This window comes from Equus asinus, chromosome 4 (genome assembly GCF_041296235.1).
Source record: "Equus asinus isolate D_3611 breed Donkey chromosome 4, EquAss-T2T_v2, whole genome shotgun sequence".
Lineage (NCBI taxonomy): Eukaryota > Metazoa > Chordata > Mammalia > Perissodactyla > Equidae > Equus > Equus asinus.
The window spans coordinates 109931064-109954511 of record NC_091793.1 but is presented as its reverse complement, the minus strand read 5'-3'; the positions used below and the strand labels follow the sequence as shown (position 1 = coordinate 109954511).

The 23448-nt window shown below is 41.4% G+C and overlaps 1 protein-coding gene across 7 annotated transcripts in view; it reads right to left on the bottom strand.

Moving 5' to 3' along the window:
* Nucleotides 1-23448, bottom strand: part of MYO3B (myosin IIIB) — a 414167-nt gene that overhangs the window by 111981 nt on the left and 278738 nt on the right. For 6 of the 7 annotated variants that reach the window (XM_044768737.2, XM_070508081.1, XM_070508082.1 and 3 more), the window contains 3 exons: nt 22400-22511; nt 21302-21464; nt 19385-19465 (listed from right to left, as the gene is read on the bottom strand). In XM_044768737.2, the coding sequence (XP_044624672.1) occupies nt 19385-19465; nt 21302-21464; nt 22400-22511 (356 nt within the window). The remainder of the gene's footprint in view (nt 1-19384; nt 19466-21301; nt 21465-22399; nt 22512-23448) is intronic. The other variant, XM_070508085.1, reaches the window with a different exon arrangement.

The window sequence follows — 23448 nt, the reverse complement described above, 5'->3', positions numbered from 1 at the left end:
GTCATGTTGTAGGTGCACCACTTCACCCTTTGTGCCCACCTGCTACCCCACCTCTCCCCTGGCAACCACTAAACTGTTCTTAGTCCATAATTTTAAATTCCTCATATGAGTGGAGTCATACACAGATTATCCTTCTCTCGCTGGCTTATTTCACTCAACATAATTCTCTCAAGGTCCATCCATGTTATTGCAAATGGAATGATTTTGTTCTGTTTTGCAGCTGAGTAGTATTCCATTGTATATATGTACCACATCTTCTTTATCCATTCGTCTGTTGCTGGACACTTAGGTTGCTTCCACATCTTGGCTATTGTAAACAGTGCTGCAATAAACATTGGGGTGCACAGGACTTTTGGGATTGCTGACTTCAAGCTCTTTGGATAAACACCCAGTAGTGGGATGGCTGGATCGTATGGTAGTTCTATTTTTAGTTTTTTGAGGAATCTCCATACTGTTTTCCATAGTGGCTGCACCAGTTTGCATTCCCACCAGCAGTGTATGAGGGTTCCTTTTTCTCCGCAACCTCTCCAACATTTGTTGCTATTAGTTTTAGATATTTTTGTCATTCTAACGGGTGTAAGGTGATATCTTAGTGTAGTTTTGATTTGCATTTCCCTGATGATCAGCGATGATGAACATCTTTTCATGTGCCTATTGGCCATCAGTATATCTTCTTTGGAGAAATGTCTGTTCATGTCTCCAGCACATTTTTTGATTGGGTTGTTTGATGTTTTGTGGTTGAGTTGCGAGAGGTCTTTAAATATTATGGATATTAAGCCTTTGTCAGATATATGACTTGCAAATATTTTTTCCCAGTTAGTGGGTTGTTTTTTTGTTTCAATCCTGTTTTCATTTGCCTTGAAGAAGCTCTTTAATCTGATGAAGTCCCATTTGTTTATTCTTTCTATTGTTTCCCTTCTCTGAGAAGGCATGGTGTCCGAAAAGATCCTTTTAATACTGATGTCAAAGAGTATACTGCCTACGTTTTCTTCTAGAAGCCTTATGGTTTCAGGTCTCACCTTTAGGTCTTTGATCCATTTTGAGTTTATTTTGGTGAGTGGTGAAAAAGAATGGTCAATTTTCATTCTTTTACATGTGGCTTTCCAGTTTTCCCAGCACCATTTGTTGAAAAGACTTTCTTTTCTCCATTGTATTTCCTCAGCTCCTTTGTCAAAGATAAGCTGTCCATAGATGTGTGGTTTTATTTCTGGGCTTTCAGTTCTGTTCCATTGATCTGTGCACCTGTTTTTGTACCAGTACCATGCTGTTTTGATTACTGTAGCTTTGTAGTATGTTTTGAAGTCAGGGATTGTGATGCCTCCCGTTTTGTTCTTTTTTCTCAGGATTGCTTTAGAAATTCGGGGTCTTTTCTTGCCCCATATGAATTTTAGGATTCTTTGTTCTAATTCTGTAAAGAATGTCATTGGGATTCTGATTGGGATGGTGTTGAATCTGTAGATTGCTTTAGGTAGAACGGACATTTTAACTATGTTTATTCTTCCAATCCATGTACATGGAATGTCTTTCCATCTCCTTATGTCGTCATCCAATTCTCTCAGAAAGGCCTTGTAATTTTCATTATATAGGTCCTTCACTTCCTTAGTTAAATTTACCCCAAGGTATTTTATTCTTTTTGTTGCAATTTCCACATCAGTGGTTCTTAAAGTGTGGACCCCACATCACCACAGCTTCAGGAGAACACATCCTATAAAGCATCAATATCACCTTGACACTTGATTGAAATGCAAATTTTGGGGTGCCACCCCAGACCTAGTGAATCAGAAGCCCCGGGGGATGGGGACTAGCAATCTGTGTTTTTAAGGCTTCCAGGTGATCCGGATCTGTGCTAAAGTTTGAGAGACACTCTAGATCAATGATTCTTAATCCTGGCTATACATTAGAATCACCTAGGAAGATTTTAAAAATGCGTGAGCCCAGCCCCCAGAGATTCTGAAATTGACCTGTGGTGGGGTTGGCGTCAATTTTTAAAAGCTCCCCAGATGATTTTAATGTGGGGCCAGGGCTGGGAACTACAGTTCCACAGCATAGTCATACCAATTAATTGGGGTGGGAAAGAGACTCTACCTATTTGCTATCTTTATTTTAGATTATCTAGAAGCAACTAAACCAAGAAAGACAATCTATAAACTTGGTGATTGTGACATATTGTGGAAGATGTGTAAATTATAAAAGGTTAATGTTATAATGATAGAACACACAACATGACAAAGATAGAGTGCAGAAAAAAACACGGAAATCAATTGCTTTTGTGTTGTCTATTCTGGGAAAAGTATGCTCTGATTCTATATTATTAGTTTGGTTCCTTAGACATAAAATTCTCTTGTGTAGAAGAAATGTAATTCTTTGAGCTATCAGGGGCAGATATGACCATCTGTTGTTGTTGTTATTATTATTGCTATAAACACCAAAAGGACAAAGAGAAAATTTTAAATGGAACATTATTACATTTTTATTATTACACACAAAAATATTATGACCAAACAATGAAACAACAATATCAAAAGAAGCAAAAGCAAAGGGCAGAAATCAAGAAAAGTAGCTGCAGCCTTTTGCTATTTCATTAACTGATTCTCCCCACCCCTCCCTGCCATCTCTTGATTGATGAATTCCTCCAGTGAAAGGACCAGGTAGGTTTCCCCCTCCTGGAGATTCTAAAACACTGTTTGGCACAAGCTTAGTCATAATACTGTGATAAGCAACATAAAAGCAAGAGTTGACATAAAAAGCAAAAAGAGGACACCACTTCAGGGATACAAATATCCCTGTTTCCTTAAGAAGAAGGAAAATCGACACAAATAATTTTTAACCTTGTTCTCTGGCCCAATCCAGCAGCACCAAGAACTACCACTCCCTGATCAAAGCCCAAATGGTACTGCCCATGTGGAAAGTTGAGCTTGCTTTTGTCTGCACCTATTTTGAGATCCTTAATATAAAAAGGAGTACTAGCTTTTTAACAGCAATTCAGAGAGGAAAAAGCACAAGCAAAGCCAGAAAAGACCACCAAGCCCCTCTTGGTTTGGGACTCTCCTGAGGAAAGGGCCATGTGTACCAACAGAAAGAGAGGAAGTATCAACCTCTTTACCTGAAGCTTAACAATTGCCCCCAGTTACTTTGCCTGGGTTTCCAATAGAAACCCATAGAATTTCTGTTCATGTAACTGAAGGGAAAACTTATTCCATGTTTCTTATTCATTTACACTTCAGTCATCAAAATATTGATTTTTAAGAGTTATTTGAAGTATAAAAACCAAACAGAAACTTACAGAATGTTCTTAATAAAGCTTAGATGAAGTCTGCTCCTCCATCCCCCAACTTTGCCTGAAGAGCAGCAAGAAGGATTTGGCTCAGAGTTAAGAGATCAGCTTAAATAAGAAGCAGGTAACCATTATGTTGTACACCTGAAACTAATATAATGTTACATGTCAATTATACCTCAATAAAACAAGTTAAAAAAATAAATAAAAAACAGGAAGAAGAGGCTGGCCCCATGGCATAGTGGTTAAGTTTGGCATGCTCCGCTTTGGCAGCCCAGGTTCACAGGTTTGGATCCTGGGCATAGACCTACACCACTCGTCAGCCAAGCTGTGGTGGTGACCCACATATAAAGTGGAGGAAGATTGGCACAGATGTTAGCTCAGCATGACTTCCTCAGCAAAAAAAAAAAAAAAAAAAACCCACAAAAAACAAATAGGAAGGAAGCTATCAAACCATTGGGTTCAAAGCAAAATCCAAAATTGTTGAGTATTTCTAGGTACATCCCGGTAATAGCTGGTATCACCCGACATCTCTCTGGCAAATTAATTGCTGAACAAGGAGATTGGAGATATGGAGAAAAACAGAAAGGTAAAATAGAGTGATTCATTCTAAGTGAATAGATCAAGTTAAAGGAATTAGAACAGCAACTTGCCTGAAAAAAATTACATGATGAGCTTGAAAAGCAGAAATGTTCACAAAACACCAGACTTGAGGTATGTGCAGGTGTGATAATAGAGGATTCTCCAGAGACAGGTCATCTCTCCTCAGGGAAGCATCCCTAAGTGTTCTGATTTAATGAAATAAAACGATACTGGGAGGGACTCCTCTGGAGGAGTAGAGTCCTTCCAAAGTCGAACTGAGCTCCATGAGCCATTCATATTTCCCAAGGAAACTGAGCCAGTTCTTTGCTGGACCATTTTGAAACAAGATGGAAAAGCATTTGACTATCAGGAGAAAAAAAAAAACCCATCATAGCAGGAGTTGCAAAGTTAAATGTCTTTAGGGTTCCCCAGTAACATAAATGTGTGCAGTGTTAGGCAGAGAGGGTGGGGAGTGGTGCGGTTTGTGGTGAACCGAGAAGGTACACCCCACCTAAAGACATTCGGGTTAAAAGTTTTTTGAAAAACACTGTGTCCGGCCACACAAAACACATCTGCATGCTGCTTATAACCAGAGGACCTCCTATTTGTGAGAAGGGAGAATTTGAGAGAAAGGGTCTAAATTGTAGGTGAGTAAGAGCTAGACATCCTTCTTTTGGAAATGAAAAGTGTCTCATTATCTCCACTCCCAAGGGTCCTCAAGTTTAAGAAACACTACTGCTTCCTGGGTTCCCCCCTTCTTCTCTTTTTCCCCCACTCCTTAACCTCCTTGCCCCAGGGTAAAGCTCCAGTTCTGTATTTCCTTGAAACACAGACTGGGTGACAGATTCCAAGGAAGCCAGAAGTACCCAGATCCTCATTGCTGGGCCTGGTGGATAAACTGCAACTGCAAACTCAACTGTCCAATCCAGGGCAACCCAGCCTCACTTCTCATAAAATGCTGGCATTAGCATTAAAGGTCATATTAAAAAAACATAGCCTCTTCTTCAAACAGAAGTCCAGGGACCTTCAAACTGCACAAAAGGGATATTCCAATATTTTTTATATGTTTGAAAATCACTGATTTAGTCCAATTCTCTCATTTTACAATGACGTTAATTAATGGAGCGTTTAGACCAGAAACCCAAGTTTTAATTTCTTGTCCACAGTGCTCCCCCCTCCTTGATAAATGTTCTCAGTCAGTTTGAGGTCTATGTACCAATGTCAGGATCATAGAAAGATCTTCCTGAGAAGCTAAGTTTTCCTAAGTCTTAAGGTGAATCAGAGATGGGTTGAGGAGAGCTGCAACTAGACTAGTTTCCCCAGAGAACAGGTAAGTGAGCAAAGGGGGCAGCCGCAGAGGAGCTCAGCTTATCTCTGTCTACTCTCTCCTCTTCTGTGAAATTACCTTTCAGAGTCCCCTGCAAGGCTGCCCCTGAATTTAATCAGCTGTCATCTGTAGAAAAAAGAAGTCAGAGTAGTAGACAGAGGGTCCCTATCAGGTGATCACTTCCAACTCTGGAATGTCCCTGAGTGCAGGACACCCAACCCAAACCTCTAATGACCCCACCTTTCTGTTCATCAGTCTTAAACCTGGGCGCTCCCCCTGGTGTCCCCTGTGATAGTGGGAGTGGATCACTGCTTTGGTCTGAAGGGCACCCTATGGAATGAAATAAAGGAGGAACTTCTCGAAGTTATGCTCCCACACCTGGATGAATTACCAAAATGGATACTACAACTTAGCTAGGGAAACCCACACTTGTACTATGGTTTGAGGCTCCAAGGTGATGAATCTCACCAACAGATTTGGTGCTTACTTTTAAGATTTAATACAGTGTGTTTGGAAAGGGCATAAATATAGGGAACAGGAGAATGAATAACTGTTCTGTTTAAACTCCCTACTAGTTTCATAATGTTGAGTAATTTGGGGAACCTTTGTCTCACTGATCACATTAGTCACATAGACAGCAGAGTGACAAACAGAGGCCATGAGTACACCAGGCCAGGGCTCCTGGTTTGACAACTGGATGGCTTTCCTAATGCCTTTTCAAATGCTACCACCAGTAAAAAGAGGGGCAAGATCTCCTCTTCCCTCCACATCTCCGCCCCTCAGGCACACTCTTCCCTTCCTTTCATCTTGCAGCCCTGGCTACTGACGGTTGTGGTCAACAACCAATAATGCTGTCATGGAAAAGACAGGCTAAACATTCGGTTGAGGAATATCACAATTGCAGTTTTTCATCCTCTAGTCAACTTAGTTCATGTTGATAAACACCTAAATACTTCTCTACTAAAATGGCTGATGGCTTGGGTAGAAAAACACTGAAGGCTGTCACATCTTTTCTTCCATTCTCCATGACCCTCAAGGTCATGATGGCGTGAAGATGTTCCAATCTCTCAGACTACCTCAGTTGTCTGGAGAGCGCAGATTCTTTCCAACTGGATCCTCTGGCTTTAGAATATTCTTCAGGCTCTGTCCTGAGGCAGCCAACCCTAACTAATTCTGTTGCATCTCTTTTCTCCCTGGCCTGTGATCTAGACCTTGCTCTCTCTCATCCTTCATCACCCTTCTGACTCTAGCTGTTTCTAATTCTGCCATCAGTACTTCCAGATGTACCGTATTAGAATATTTGGGATCTCTGACCTTTCTTCATTTTTATACCCTGGGATGGGATTTTTTTCATCCCGTCCCTCTCCCTCCTTCTGGGTGACTCTCCTGCTGCAGGCATCACATTCCCACACTCAGCCTGGTGGCACCAGGTGTCTCCATTCTTTTAAGGTGGCCCAGTAAACATTCTCATGTTAAGTAATGCTGGCTGCCTCAGACCTCATTTAAAGAGAGCCACAGTCCCTACCCTCATGGAGCCTACATTCTAATACACAGAGTAAGAATAAAAAAGAGATAAAAGATGTGAAAGCATCCTGAAACTTAAGGGGTATACTGGGCAGACTGGGTGCTCCTTCAAAATTCATTTCTATCTAGAACCTCAAAATGTGACCTTATTTGGAAACAGGGTCTTTGCAGATGAAATTAGTTCAAGATGAGGTTACGTTGGATTAAGGTGGGTCTTAAATAATTAGTGTCCTTATAAGAAGGCCATGTGAAGACACACAGAAATACTGGGGAATGCATGTGACAACAGCAGCTGAGAGTGGAGTGATGGTTCTACAAGCCAAGGAACACCAAGGACTGCCAGGAACCCCCAGAAGCTAGGAGAGACATATGGAAGGAATTCTCCCTCAGAGCCTCCAGTAGAAACCAATCTTGCTGACACCTTGATTTTGGACTTCTAGTCTCCTGAACTGTGAGAGAATAAATTTCTGTTGTTTTAAGCTACAAAGTCTGGGGTAATTTGTTACAGCAGCCGTAGGAAACTAATATGAGAACAGGAAACTGACAGATGTTAAGGATTAAAATAGAAGAGAAGAAAAAGATCAGGTATGTGCATTTAGCTTGATTTGGCTAGGGGTTAGGGAGAATTAGGAACAGGAGCTAAGGAAATGTCCATTATTTTTATTTAACAAACACAAATGTATGGATTACTATGTTCTATGCATTGTTTTAGGCCCTTTACAAAAATTAACTCATTTAATCCTCATAGTAACTCTAAGAGGCAGAGACCACTATTATTCACACTTTACAGCTGAGGAAACTGAGGCAGAGGGAGGTTAAAGGACTTGCCCAAGAGTCACTCATAGCTGAAGAATGGCAGAGCTAGGGTTCAAACCCAATTGGTTTTCCCCTAACGTCTGAATTCCTAAATATTACAGTGTGCAGCCCCATTTACTTAAACATTTAAAAATCATTAACCCCTACTGACATTTTTTCCTTTATAAATGGAAGTAAAACTTCAGACTTTATTACTTTCACATACCTGCAGCTTCAAGGGTCCCACAGATCAGCTGCTGCAGGAAGCGGCTCTGGCTTGGCTTGGAGTTTGATGGCCTAGCCAGAGGGCAGACCCAGGCCTTGTTTCCAGCAGGGATACTGTCTGGGTAGACATCCTGGTTGGTGATCTAGGCTGGGTAAGCTTTCCTGCCTTCCTAACGGACCTGGCAAAGGGTGGCCACTGTCTCTGGCAAAGAAGGTGCATACAGATGAGGCACAAAAGCCCAGCCCTGCCCTCCTAACTGCTGCTGGCCGATGGCACAAGGAGCCAGTGTGGTTCCTGCTGGAGTGACAGCTGGTCAACAGCCATCTTATCAGAACATAAAGAGGCCAATTTGTGGGAGGTCCAACAGGCAAATGCCACCAAAAGCAGCAGCAAGAAAGTAAAATTCTTTTATTAAAGAATAGAATCTCATTGACATATATATTTTTTTCTACAGCCACATTAGAAACCCTGGCCTCCACACAAAACAAATCTAGTAATTTCAGGCCTATTAAGAGCATTTTCCACTTTGATTCTTTAGTACTTAATTCCAGTCATTATCCCAGTCAAACTTTTTAGTTCAAAGAAAGTCTTGCCTAGTAATTGCTTTCTCTAACTTAGAAGCTAAGGAGGGTTTTTCCCTTATCCTAGAGATCAGTTTCTTGCCTGCCCTGGAACATCACTGTCTGGGGAGTTCCCCATCCCTTGAAGCATATAGGGACCATTGCTTTCTTCTCCTCTGACTCTCAGCAGCCTCAGGTTGTACTTATTTCTTATAACTGATGCCCTGCCTGCTTCCAAAAAAGACTTGCAATAGCTTCATAGATGTTTGTTTCTTGTGGCTGTGTTAGTTGGCTCTGGCTTAGTACTGCTCTCAAGCCTGCGGCAGCTGTGTCCATTCTAGTTCTATTTGAGATTGTTCCCCTTTTTTTAAGACTTTACTTTTTTAGATTAGTTTTAGGTTCACAGAAAAATTGAAGGGAAGGTATAGAGATTTCCCATATACTCCCTGCCCCCACACACACACAGCCTCCCCCATTATCAACACCCCCCACCAGAGTGGTACATTTGTTACAATTGATGAACCTACACTGACACATCATTATCAGCCAAAGTCCATAGTTTACATTATGGTTCACTCTTGGTGTTGTACATTCTACGGGTTTGGACAAATGTATAATGACATGTATCCATCATAATGGTATCAGTATTCTCACTGCTGTAAAAATTCTCTGTGCTCTGCCTATTCATTCCTCCTTGTGCCACCTCCCTCAACTCCTGGCAATCACTGATCTTTTTACTGTCTCCATAGTTTTGCTTTTATCAGAATATCAAATAGTTGGAATTATATAGTATGTAGCTTTTCAGATCGGCTTCTTTCACTTTGTAATATGCATTTAAGGTCTCTTCTTGTCTTTTCATGGCTTGATAGCTCATTTCTTTTTTAGCACTGAATCATATTCCATTGTGTGAATGTACTACAGTTTATTGACCCATTCACCTACTGAAGGACATCTTGGTTGCCTCCAACTTTTGGCAATTATGAATAAAGCTGCCTCAAACATCTGTGTGCAGGTTTTTGTGTAGACATAAGTTTTCAACTCCTTTGGGTAAATACTAAGCAGTGTGATCACTGGATCATATGGAAGAGTATCTGTACTTTTATAAGAAATTGCCATGCTGTCTTCCAAAGTGACTGCACCATTTTGTATTCCCACTAGCAATGAATAAGAGTTCCTGTTGCTCCATATCCTCACCAGCATTTGATGTTGTCAGTGTTCCAGATTTTGGCTATTCTAACAGATGTGTAATGGTATCTCGTTGTTTTAATTTGCATTTCTCTGATTACATATGATGTGGGGCATCAGACTGTCCCCTCCTGATATGAAAAAAAGTTTTTTTTATATTGTTTTTGTGACCACCCAAAAGCATCAGCAGAGTGTTCTGCACAGACAGGATGTTCAGAAAATGTTTTGGGAGAAGGAGAGCAGATTAGGAGTTAGGCAGTCTGGACTGCAGGGAGATTTCTTAGCCACCACCTGTAAAGTGGGGTAAGATTCCTAGCCTACTTCTTAGGGTTATTATGATATTTACAGGAATAAGGTGAGTGAAAGTACTTTGATTAAACTGTAAATTGCTGTGCAGAAGTATAAGATGTTAGGAAAATAAGTATTTCTCTTGGTTAATCAAGAAGGAAATAACTCCCACCTCTAGGACCATTCCAGCTTATACAGCTCAGGTTTCCTATAAAACAAAGTTATTTACTTTCCTATAAATTTTTCTTAAAAAGATAAAGCTCTGTTTATAGCAGCTTTATTCATAACCACCAAGAACTAGAAACAAATGTCCTTTAGCTGGTAAATGGACAACATTGTGGTACATCCATACACTGGAATTCTGCTCAGCAATGAAAAAGAACAAACTACTGATAAACACAACAACGATGAATCTCAAAAGCATTACACTAAGTGAAAGAAGCCAGACTCAAAAGTCCACATACTGTATGACTCCATTTATATGACATTTCGGAAAAGGCAAAATTATAGGAACAGAAAACCCATTAGTGGTCACCCAGAGTTGAGGATGCAGGAGGGATGGACAACAAAAGGAGTAGGAGGAACTTTCTGGAAATGTTCTTTTTCTTGATTGTGGAGGGGGTTACCTGACTGTATGTGTTCATCCAATTTTATCAAATTGTTTGAGTTTTACTGTATGTAACTTATACCTCAATAAATCCGACTTTTAAAAAGTTATCAGAATTTAAAATAAAAGTATAAAACCTTCTTTTCCTCGAAATGGATTGTTCCTGGAAAGCAGGATCCAATTGCTTCTAACCCGCTAGGAGGAGAGTCTGGTGTGGAGAGCCTTGCTGTTGATGAGAGACCCTTCACAAACATTTGCATCATTGACCATAGCTGGTTTTGACACTAAGCACTTGGCTCAAAGTCTATGAAATTAGCAGACTCTGGTTGCTTGTATATCTCAACCGTCACAACTTTATTGATGAGAATGGCTACCAGCTGTCACCTCTGCCTCCGCCTCCACGTTTGGTGATTCAGACTTCATGGCCATAGCAAATCAAGCGGTGATCCTGCTATGGCTCTTCGTGTTGGGGTTTGAACTCCTGGCCAAATGGCTGTCGCTCAGCTGTTATGCTGCCAATCACCCGTCACTGTGGGTTAAACATGATACGCACACCGAGATCTTCCAACTCCTCAGACATCTAAAAGGCGACTTGCTTTCCATACCAACAGGCAGCAAATCTGGGTGATATTTAACTCCTGGATTTTAGATTTCTGACTTCGTGGAAGCGGGTGAGGAAGGGACTTGCTATTCTACAGAACAAGTTGCAAAAGGGCCTCAAACCAGTGAGTGAGAAAAATGATGTCAGTAGAACACCACCTAAGTCTTAACAATTTTTAGGTCACTGAAAAATTTATCTACACAAATGAATCAAGTTCTCAGCAAGCTGGAGCACAACTCTTTACAAAAACAAAAATAAAAATACCTGAATTCTTTCGTATGCAATTATTGTATTGTAATTTTTCCTGGTCAGAAAGCAAGACATAAGTTGAGATTTGGAAAATTCTCTCTTTTATAAAGGTTTTATTGTACTTGTATTTGAGATTTGACAGGCACTATTTTTTCTCTGAAAGTGAGAGAAATAGTTTCATCTTTTTGAAGTTATAACATTAATATGCTCACCATAGAAAAGTATTTCACAGATTGATTTTTTTTCCCAGTGAAGTTCATATTTAGGAAGGAGGTACAGAGAGGGAACTAACACTTACTGAATAACTACCATGTGCTGGTAATGTGCAAGATGCTTTGCATATATTATCTGCTATTATCTTTACAACAGTCCTGAGAACTAGGCCCTAACGAGTCCCATTTTAAAGCTGAGGAAATTAAGGCTAAGAACTTAAGTGATTTTCCCCAAACTATATGACAAATGGTAGCACAGCCAGGATTTAAGGTCAATTGTTTTGACTCCAAAGTCCCCACACTTAGGATGGTATATAAAACTCTTCCCAATGCTTTGACTGGTACTCTATGTCCATGTGCCATATCCGAAATGGAAAGCAATAGTAGAGCATGGTCTACAAAAGAGCATTGAATGAAGACTCAGAAGAGAACTCTGATATCAACTCTTAAACTCATGTAACACATAAAGGGAGACAACTTATTTGAACTCTCTGAGCTTCTGTTTCATCTCTTAAGGGGAAAAACAAAATCTGCCTTTCTACACACAGTAGTTTTTTTTGTTTTTTTTTTTTAAGATTTTATTTTTTCCTTTTTCTCCCCAATGGCCCCCAGTACATAGTTGTATATTCTTCGTTGTGGGTCCTTCTAGTTGTGGCATGTGGGATGCTGCCTCAGCGTGGCTTGATGAGCAGTGCCATGTCTGCGCCCAGGATTCGAACCAACAAAACACTGGGCCGCCTGCAGCGGAGCACGCGAACTTAACCACTTGGCCACAGGGCCAGCCCTGTACACACAGGAGTTTTTAAGGAAAAAACATCTGATCATTCTTGCCATAGCACAGTTCATTCTTTCCCTAAATGTTTCTTTACTATTATGGGGATACAGCCTAAATAACTAATAAAGGCTATAAAATATGATATCATACTTTATGATTCTACACGAAAAAAACTTGAAAAAAGTGTAGACATACAATAAAGGCAACTTGAGTGTGTTGTTGGCCATAATAATGTTGCCCAACTCAATGCTGAGGTGGTGAAGGTACCATTTCAGATACTACCTCTTTCCAGCCAGATTCTGGAGCTCTACATGAGGTCCATAATGGCGAAATTGATTCCAAACTGAAGAGGCTAGGAAATTTTAATCTTGAGTCCTGGGGGTGCCAACTGTTGTACCTGAGTTTCATCTTAAGCACATTTCCATGCCATTCAATATGACATCAGGCACAAGCAGACCCCAAGCCCATGTTGGCTTTGCAGCTTCCTCTTTGTGCATTAGGTGAATAGTATCTTGCCCTCTGGGTGTTTAATTCTAACATGGGCGATAATTGATTTCATAGCAAAGAACATTCCTCTGCATTCCAAGTTATTTCATGGCAAGAATTCTATTGTTTGTGTCCAATCAAGGTTTGGCAGTGCCCATTTCTTGACAGAAATCTTGAAACCACAGGCCAGACCTTCTCTCTGCTATAAACCATTTCCTCTAAGCCATACTTCAGGGGCTCTCTGTATGTCCTGAGGCCACTCACAGACAAAGAACATTTTCCCAAAGTAAATCACAATGCTTGTCCCCCCAGACATTTTCCCCCTCCAAAATGTTAAGCCTATAGCTGTCAGAAATCAGCCTCAGCTTTTTACTTACAGAGAGTTAAAGAAACTCAGACAGCATACGAGTAGGCTTAGCAGGACCCCTTACATAACCCTGGACAAGTCCCATTTTATAGCTAGGGCACACTGTCTGAAGGGTACTCTATCTTCTGTTAAAAGTTTAGAAGACAGTGGAGCTAGTATGCAGTTCACAATTCATCTCAAGCCCTGATGCACCAGTTAATTCTTTCCTCTGTATGTTTCTTTACTCTTGTGTGGATATGGCCTGAAACACCAGGAAAGGGCAGGCAGCTGGCTCCTGCCTGATGTCCAAGAAGAATTTGGAACTTGTCTTCTCTCACATTTTGAGGAATTAAGCTTTTGTGAGAAATGACCAGGAATCTTTCTAAGACATAGAAATGAAGTTAATGAAGAAATAGTGGAATGGAGCTAGAATGACAAATAGAGATGTGGAAAGGAATGAGAGAGGACAGACTTCTTTTCCTTCTGTTTGTTCAAAGTGGACCTTTTCCCCAATGGTACATCCACTTGACCTCCCTCTACTGTTTGGCTTGTGATTAGCAATTTGCTTATGAACAGAATGAATTCTTCATTCATTATCAGAATGAAAAATATTTACTGTAATCATTTCTACCTTCAAGAAGCGTAAAGTCGGGGGCTGGCCCCGTGGCCGAGTGGTTAAGTTCGCGCGCTCTGCTGCAGGCGGCCCAGTGTTTCGTTGGTTCGAATCCTGGGCGTGGACATGGCACTGCTCATCAGACCACGCTGAGGCAGTGTCCCACATGCCACAACTAGAAGAACCCACAACGAAGAATACACAACTATGTACCGGGGGGCGTTGGGGAGAAAAAGGAAAAAATAAAATCTTTAAAAAAAAAAAAAAAAAAGAAGCGTAAAGTCATTTCAATGTACATCCTCAGCTATATTTTATAATGATTTTTACTCTTTGCATTGCATTGGAGTTTTATAGAACTCCCTTCCAATGAATGGTGACATAATATAGAGTCCCTGATGTATACAAACAGCAACCTTTGAGGAGAGCATGTTTTATTGCTCTCTGTACTGGACATGGAAAATTTAAGCCCAAAATTGTCCACCATGGTAGCCCAGCACAAAGTAGACGCTTAACAAATAGTAGCTGAATAAATGGATGAAAGAAAGAAATTTCCTAATTTAAAATATAGTTGTCCTACACACCTAGGGATATTTCTGGAAACCTAACTCCAGGAAATTGTTGCAACCACCTAGTCACTGCCAACAAACTGTAGGGGAGGAAGACATTTCCTCTTCCCAAATGGGGGTTCGTCTGGGCGGAGAACGAATTAAATTCACATGAGACAGAATAGCAAGAGAAAATTAAACAAAGCTTTATGAGGAACCATGGTTCGGGGCACCGAAGAAGTGGGGTGCACATAGTGGTTATATACCCCCAAACGGGGTGTTTCACATGTGATTGAAATGTCCCTCCCACAACAGTCACAAGATTGCCCCGTCAGCACAGGGCTTGATGGACACAGCAGGTAGTGGTTGGCTATCTCGGTGGGTGTAGCAGGAGGCAAGTCGATTGTCTGAAGCTGGGTGGTCACAGGTGAGCTCAGCAATCAGTTCCTAGCCTAAGGAAAGATGCTTAATCCTTAAGAAACGTCAGCGTTGGGAGGGGGAGGGAAGTTAGTTACAGGAGGTTACCAGACTAGCACAATAAAATGCAGATTTTAAGTCCTTGTCTTTGGTATTGATTAAGAGTTTTTAGAGAGAAGGTCATCTCCTTTCTTCTTCCTGGTACAGAGAGGGAGGCAGCTTTTACAGATAGAGATTTACCTTACAAATGTAAATGTGTCCTAAGGAAAGGCAAGTTCCATTCCTCAGAGCCTCCTTCCCTGTCCCAGTTTATCAAAAGTAATCAGCCTCAAATAATCCTGATGCCAAAGAGACATATCTTGGGGTGGCCAACCTCAGGTCCCCACACCACCAACAATGCTAAAGGAACCAGCCTTTTAAAGTTAGGAAAGGCTAGGAGGAGGCCTTACCCTGAGAGAAGTTTAAAAGTTCAGGAAGTTTTAAACACTAAAAACTTGGTTCCGTTATGATATTGAGTCAGGCTTCTAAAAGAAGTTAAATAGCCTCTGTCAAGTTGCTACCAGGAATTGGGTCTGGGTGTGCTAGAGCCTGTCTGGACGTAATGTTTGCTTTCCCCTCTGGATGCAGCATTTAAACTCTCCGCTGGCATCACAGATTTGCTCATCGGTTCTAGCTGCAGCTGGTTGAAAATGCCTGTACACAGGCTCAAGGAAGGCACCCCCTTCCTTGGCAGAATCATGGCTGACGCGCCAAAAAGCACTTTCCACAAAGGGCATCAGAAGGAGAAATGGCCACCGTTTTTAGCACCATTGTTATCTCCTCATAACATCTGTGTTTTGGAAGGGCCAAGGAGTGACTAAGTAGGAAGCTGATCAGAAGACAGGGAAAAAGAGAAAACAACAATTTCCACAGCAGTGAAGCAATTAGATGACAATTTGCTGTAAACCAATGGGCTCTTCCTGCTCCTAGGGGTCGGGGGAGAGGAATAGAAGGGAGGCTGAAGGAGCTGCTCCTCCTGGGAGACACTCTTTGAAATTCCATTCCCATCCCCTGGGGCTCCACTGTCACCTACCTGAGGCATTTCCCCTCTGAGACAGGAGGTCCACCACTTTCCTCTCATTTAAAAACCAGATCTTGAATTAGAGAGACAATTCTAAAGCCAATGCTTTCAAAAACTTAAAGAACGAGCCATTGTAGGTCTTTAAAAAATTCCCTGCAGGTTGTTTGTTTTGATATTATTTACTGAGGACAATGTGCATTTTTAGTTGAATAAATCCAGTTATATCCACTTTCTGAAACTTGAGTTCATTTAAAAAAATAATAGATTAATAATGGAACGACATATAACTGTTAGTTTTTACTCAGAATACCCCATCTATCTGAACAGTAATAAGTGCAATCTTATTTTTCTGATTACATATTTTTAACTCTTTGGTATTTAAAGGAGTGTATTTTCCTACGGCAAGAACCTATTATCAGCATTAACCAATAATAAAACACACAACAAAATATGCCATTTCTCACCAACGTGACAAAGTTGTTTTTCCCCCCAAAACAGAAACTGATAAGCTATACTTTTGCTCAGGATCCCTGGCGCTCTCTCCCCGAGCTCCCCACGTCTTACAGAGGCCCTTTATTGCCAGCGCAATGTTATACACGTAGGAAATATACGCAAGTGTACCTAGGGTATTTTTTTCCGTTTGTTTTCTCTTCCAGCATTTGATCACTGGTTGGTGAACTGTTTGGGCCCGCAGAGATCTCTAGACCACCAGCTCATGTATTTGAAAGGCATCTGTTTATTTTGAAAATGCAAATGCAGCCTACCTCAAAGACTGACAGGCAAGAAATGACCCACTGAGCAAGGGGAGAGGTTTCCAGTCTGGAGCCCTGTCCCTCCCTCTATCACACGGAGATCACTCGCTGTCAGAACCACTTAAACAAGCTCCAGGAATCTGAGCGAAGAGCCCACAATTAAAACAAGCAGTCTCATCTCTCTCTCTCAAGAATTAGCCAGGCAGATCATTTCTCACCTTGTTTAAAGTAATGATGAGGTCATTTACAAAAGGACTTCAGGCCTTTGAAATGGTGGCTCCTAGACCGAGGGCTGCCTGGAGGAGGGCCCCAGAACAAGGACACTGCCCTCCTAACAGCGGCAGGCTGGTCCTGGAGACGGATTCCCGGAGAAAGCCCAGGAAGGTTAATACCCCCACTTTGATCTCTGTCAAGGCATACCAGCAAGAATTAATTTACATTTCAGATGAAAAAGGTTGACAGCATGAAAAGGCATCTTGTTTCTGGTATGTGAATGTGCCGTAATAGATCGGGAATTCTGAAAGGAAGTTCTGAGGAAGCTAAAGGGATAAGCCGCGCGGCTGCTTTTATTGGGAAGGAGATGAAAGGAAAACAAATTTCAATATGCGCTGCTCTGTAGCAACATGTAGGCCAAATGCTTCCTAAATTTCAAGGACTGCTCTTTTAAAAATATATAACATATCTTAGCAACACCATAAAAAAAAAGATGATGGGTCAGAACTTGAAATCTAAACAAACGCATTCCACAGAATCTAAATTTCAAATGAAATAATTTGTTGAAAAAATAATCAATTAGAGAATAACTCAGAAAACAAGCAGAAATGGTTGTGCTACGACAACTTCCCTAGGCCACTTCCTGCAGGCTTCGAAAGCAAGGGAACCACTATGCCCGGGGCTTGTTCTACTCAGAAATGTCCCAATTGCACAAAGGGGAGCCTGAAATGAGAGGATTATGCTTTAGGAAGAGCACATCCCAAAACAGAGAAGTTGGAATGAGTTGCTTTGCTTTCCAGATAAACACAATCATGCCTTCAAATCTAAAAATAAGGAAAACCTCAAATAAAAGTAAACTGCCCATAAAATTGCAAATTACCCTATCCATGCATCTTTACTGATAACACAAAATGAACACTTCAATTCCTGTCCACAGTGTTGGCTGAAGGGCAGACACTCTGCCTGTTTTTGCTCTGGTTGCCACACTGAACTTCCAGAAGGGAGAGGTGGCCTTAGTACCACCTCAGTGTCTTCATGCTCGCCCAAGCCCCTGGAGATTCAGTTAACGGAAGCTCCGGATGCCACCTGATAAGTGGGACCACTGGCTGCCAGGCTAACGAAGGTGGGTGCTTCCAAAAAAAAAAAAAAAACGGAAGTGCTTAAAGAAATGTGTTTTCTCTGGTTCCACTAAATAAAATTACCCTTCTATGGCACCATCACATAGATCCTGCACTGAAAAGATGCAGTCACCACTGTCCTGATATCATGATGACAAAGCTGCCCTGTTTCTGCTTTTATGCAGGCTTCACAGAGTGCAAACAGGGAGCCCTCTAAAGATGATTTTCAGACAGGGAAAATTTGATTTATGATCTTACATACTGAACTCAGTGGACCAACAATATATAAGCTCAAAGTTTATATTTTAAAACATATGTTGAGTTTTGGGCCAAACTACAAGATCAGAAATCAGCCCAGTCTTTTTTTCTTAATGGGGGACCCAGTGTGTATGTTGGGAAGTGCGCAAGTAGGAAACAAATGCACTTTGAGAGGTCTTTCTTAGGTTGCAACTAGAATTGCATGCTTCCTCCTGACTCTTTGAAGTTGTAGAGCTTAAAATTCCTAGAGGATGGTGTTAAAAGTTAACATTTGCATTTAAATGACACCCCTTCCTCCCAAATATTTTGGTTTTGAATGAAGCCATCAGGCCTCTACAGTGACCTAAGAGAGTTCTGAGAAGTGTCCCTGGAGCCCAGTTCTGGGCAGGGACCTCCTTGAAAAGGTTGCAGCTGTTTTATTTAAGAGTTCGCTTCAAGCGCAGCAGTATCTGAAACCCTATCCTTCTCCCTGCTGCTGAGTCCACCGGACTGGCCATTTCTCTCTCATTCTGTCTGCAATTTCTTGCACTCTTGACGCTCCTGGCATGCTCTGAAGCCTGTCTCTTCCAGAGCCTCAATTAGGCACATGCAGCTTCAAATGATGAGGGAGGCCAGCCCAGCAGCTACTGTGAAAACCGCCATTTGCAGAAGAGTGGAGTGACCCAGGAGTCAGGGAGGGGATGGATGAGCCAGGAACCAGAGTTCACAGCCCTCAGGCAGCCAAGGCCAAGCTGAGCCACAACAGCCACCTGGTGCTCACCCTGCGGGGCCCAAAGGACCACATTAGCCACATACAGGCCTGGGTGTGGGAAACTCAGTTTGCTGGGAAAGTCCCTGAGCTATTCCTAATCTCTATGATGCTAAGAGAGGGGTCTTGCATAGATTCCAAGAATTCTAAGGAGAATTCCAATGTTAGAAGGCACCTTCTAGACCTTTTTATCCAATGCTTTCATTTCACAGATGAGGGATGTGTGACTCTAAGAGGGAAAGGGATTTGTTTAGTCGGCAATATGTGAAGTTAACTGTATCCAAACTGCCAGCATGCAAGTGCCGGCTCTGCCACTGACGAGCTGTGTGATCACAAACAAGTTACTTCACTACTCTGTGCCTTGGTTTCTCCCTCTACAAAATTGGGAATATAAGAGTACCTACTGAGAGCATCATTAACCAAGTATGGCAAGCAGCAAATGCTGTTAGCCTCATCATCATCACACAAGGTGTGTCAGAACAAGTACTAGAACCTCCCCACTAGAGCTCTTGATTCCTATTCCAGTGCTCCCGAATTATTAACCTTCCAGTTTTTTGAAACTCATATGAAGTTAACCACAGAATATTTCTAAGTGGATGCTAAGAAAATGATGTTTTAATTACCTGCTCGAATATGAACAGCAGACTCACTCCTTCTGTTGCTTATTTTCTTAAATTTCCTCCGAGCATCATATCCTCTCCAGGCTAAAAATATAAAACCATGTGCTAGGAATGACATTAATTTAAAAACGTGCCAGAGAATTGATATAAGCTGTTTTCCCTCCAATCTACTACCCCTCTCCTCCTCCCTCCCGCTTTCTCACTGAACAAAATAAGCGGAGATACGTGAGTGATCATGGGGAAGAAGGGCCTCTCTGTACTCTCAGCTTGGCTTCCAAGATGTTTCTGAGAAGGAGTTATTTTTGTTCAGGCAGTGAGTTTCCAGAACACTCTGGATTCCACTTATGAATCACTTGGGATCCCGATTCTAGATGAGGTGGTTCCCTGTGATGGGGTTCAGGGCAGGCCACCCCAAGATGCGCCACTCTGATATGCAGATTATTTCGAGCTGAAGACAATAAAGGCTCAGACTCAGCAAGAACATTCAACCTTTCCCCTCTAACTGCCTAAAAGAAATTTAAAGTAGATAACTTTGGGTTCCGGTAGACTGGGAGGATCCTTGCTAAGCCCACTCTTATCCAAGTTCTATTTACCAAACATTTGCTTTTCCATTTCCATGTGGGTTGCCTTCCTCCCCTTTGAAGACCCAAACCACTACCCCAAATGTCCTCCTTTTCTATAGCTGGAGATACTCAAACAGGTAGCCTCCACCAGTTGGCTGAGCTGTTCAATTTGGCTGAGCCTCTCCCATGTATACATGTTAAAAAGCTTTGTTTAATTTTCTCCTGTTATTCTGTCTCATGTGAGTTTAATTTGTTGTCTGGCCAGAAGGACCCAAAGCAGATAGAGGAAATGTCTTCCTCCCCTACACCTGTCACTCCAATCCAATGAGGAAGCTCTATCTTCAGGACTTGGGTGGGAAGGAACTGAAATATCCTGTCCCATTCGATATCTTTCATTTGGTAGGAAGGTGTAAACATGAAGGTCGAAGGAGAGAAAAATAAAGAGGGAAGTCAAGGGAATCATTAGTAGCACAACATTTGCATTTGGTGAGGGTGAACCATGTGCCAAGAACTGTGCTAAGGGAGGAAAGAGGAGAATTTGCGATGGGAAGGAAACGCAAGGGAAACAGATGAAGAGAAGAAGAGAAAGAGGGAATCTCTGGGTGTGTTAAATCCTTTAGACACAGAATGGGAGCCTTAAGCCTCCCACAGGAGCATGACCACCTCTCCTTTTTGCTCCTCCAACAAGCATCACAACTCTTTATGCTGCTGAGTGAGGTCATAAAGTTCAGAAGGGACATGATGATTCTGGATTATGGGAACACGAAATCATCTGCTATGTTCAAGATCTGGTGCTTTCACAACCACTCATCAATAGCACAGGAGCTCAAATGCTGTTTGTGACACAAACGACACGTACGCAAAGAGGCACTGACTGGGCTGGGTATATGAGAGCGTAGTGATTTGTTCCCTTGGTTTACAAGCTCTATCTGGGCTAGGAAAGCCTTCTGGAAGCGGCATTAGTAATTCTGATGCTGAAAACCTGGTGATGGACCTGAAGCACATATTGTCGGTCACCTGGGATCTGGGGCACACATCTGTGGATCTGGGTTTTACAGCCGTCCACTTCATACTGCCTCTATCTCGCCACTCACCACAGTGTGTTGTGATGGCTTGTTTGCTTATCTGGAGGTCAGTGACCATGGTGGTCTTGCTCACGGCTACATCCCCAGTGCCTAGCACAGGGCCTGGCCTGCAGTAGGCACTTGATAAATATTTGCTATATCAAGGAAGAAAGGAAGGAAGGAGGGAAGGAACAGAGGGAGGGAGGGAGGGAGGAGAGAAGAAACCACTGAGAAAAGCAACAGGTGAGTGGCCCCTGGTACCTAGTGAAATGCCACGATTCAGGGCCATTTACCTGACTGGATGACAACAGCCCCCTTCTCTCTCTTCTCCCTGACTCTTCTGTATCTCCTGGCTCCAAGCCATCCCTTGGTATACGCCTGCAGCACAACCACTCTGCCTATGACTTCCCGCAGCAGCAAATTTAACTGCTCGACATGGTAATATTTGAGAAAAACCTGAAACGAGACATTAGTTTTAGCATTACATCTGGGATCCCAAACAGAAATTCATTCTATTCCAGTATATTCTTAATGTAAATATTAAAACAATTATCTAAATAAAGTTTACAGTGGCTTGTTTATGCTAATATTACTGACTTCTTAGAAGCAAATACAATTCCCCTTCTAAGGTCGAGCTAGTCTGTGATTATTGCTATAAAGAGCTGATAAGGTTAACAGAGTTTTAAGAGATCCCAAATGTTCTGCAAGGCTACCTCATTTCTACCACGAGCTCTGTTTTCTCAGCTTGACCTCTACTGTCTTTCCCCACAGCTTCTAAGGGAGGTGATAACCAACAGAACTGATCCATGACCACAGTAGAAGTTCAGAAAGACAGGGACCTGGATGACCCACAGTGGTCTAATTTTTGCCGAGGAACAGCAGTGTTGTCATCAACACTCAGGCTAAGGCTGGCTTTGTAGGGCGATCAGAAAGAACCATAAAAACCTGGCATCTTGCAGGGACGTGATGTTCCCCCAAATGAAAAGCTACACATGATGAGATTAGTAATCAGGGTATGCAGTAAATAACACTACAAAAGTCTAATGAAAAATGTACAAGATTATAAAAGATACTCATTATTGTCATTAATATGATTTGTTTATGCTACTGGCATAAGCAGCACTGAAAAAAGGGACATTTTAAAATAAGGTCAAAGATCTCATTCTAGAAATGCTAAGTGGCTCTGAAACTACATAACAGGGGGAAAACCGTCTTTCTCTGGTGCCTGAGGTCCCAGGACTCCTGATCCAAGATGAGCAAAGATCATGGTTAGGTTGGGGTCTCGTCTGCTAAGCTACATGACTTACAGAGCCATTAACATCACTGACAAGAGACAAAAGTATGCAGTGGAGCATCATGGGTGACAATGTGAACAATAAAGAAAGAACTACCTTTGTTTTTCCCAGCACCCAGTCATCTAATCTGGACTTTTCCAAGATAGCGACACAGCTTTCCTTGCTAGCAAGAGGTGTTTGATGTGCTCTGAATGCCAAGTAATAATACCTGTAGAATAAAGAGTAAAATAAAGCATTTTTAGTCATCGTTTGATTGAGTATAATAGAATCGCTCTGGGCCCACTGACATGCTTTGTTTTTTAATAGTAATACTAAAAATATTTCTTGATCACCAATAATAGTGTACTAGGCAGTAAAAGATACACAATTTATGCTTATTGGCTCTTACCTACTTTCATATTTTCTGCTATGTACATTTTCCTTTTAATATTGCTTTTTAATTCATATTCACTGCATACTTGGCATGTTTTGCATGCAAAATCAAAGTATCTAATCCTTTCAGAAAGCTGAAATTTAGATAGCTCTCCTAGTCAAAGTTATCATTTTAAATGTTAATATTACTATTATAAAAATAATTTATAATCCCGTTATATACATTTTGACTCTGCTTTGAAAAGTTCCATCTGAAGCAACCTGTAGATAGCAAAAGTGATCATAGCCTAACACAACTGACTCTGTCTGCTGAGCCACACATCTGCCTCAAGGTGAGGAGGAGGATGTTTTCTTAATACAATCACCAAAACCACATTTGTCTTCTTAAAGTACTCATTTTAATGAACTTCCATACTGTCAGATGAAAGAGTTTCTGAATAGATTCAAAGAACACTACCAAAAGGGCTTTTTCCTCTTATTTTCTTTCTTCTCTCCATTAAAAAAACATATAACTTGTTGAATCTATTATCCTTTTAGGAAACTTTACCTTAGTTTTTCTTTGCAAAACTTTCAAGGATATTTCTCTGCTCTTTGCTGCCATCTATAATCAAATCCAACCCCTTGGAAGCTTAAAAATAAACAATTTCCTTGTCAAAGGATTTTCCTGCCATTCCTCAGACAAGACTAATCTGTTATTTTGGAATTACTCTTATTTATTTATATTTATAGAGCTGTTTTTACACTATAAAAAATCACCAAAATATAAAATATGT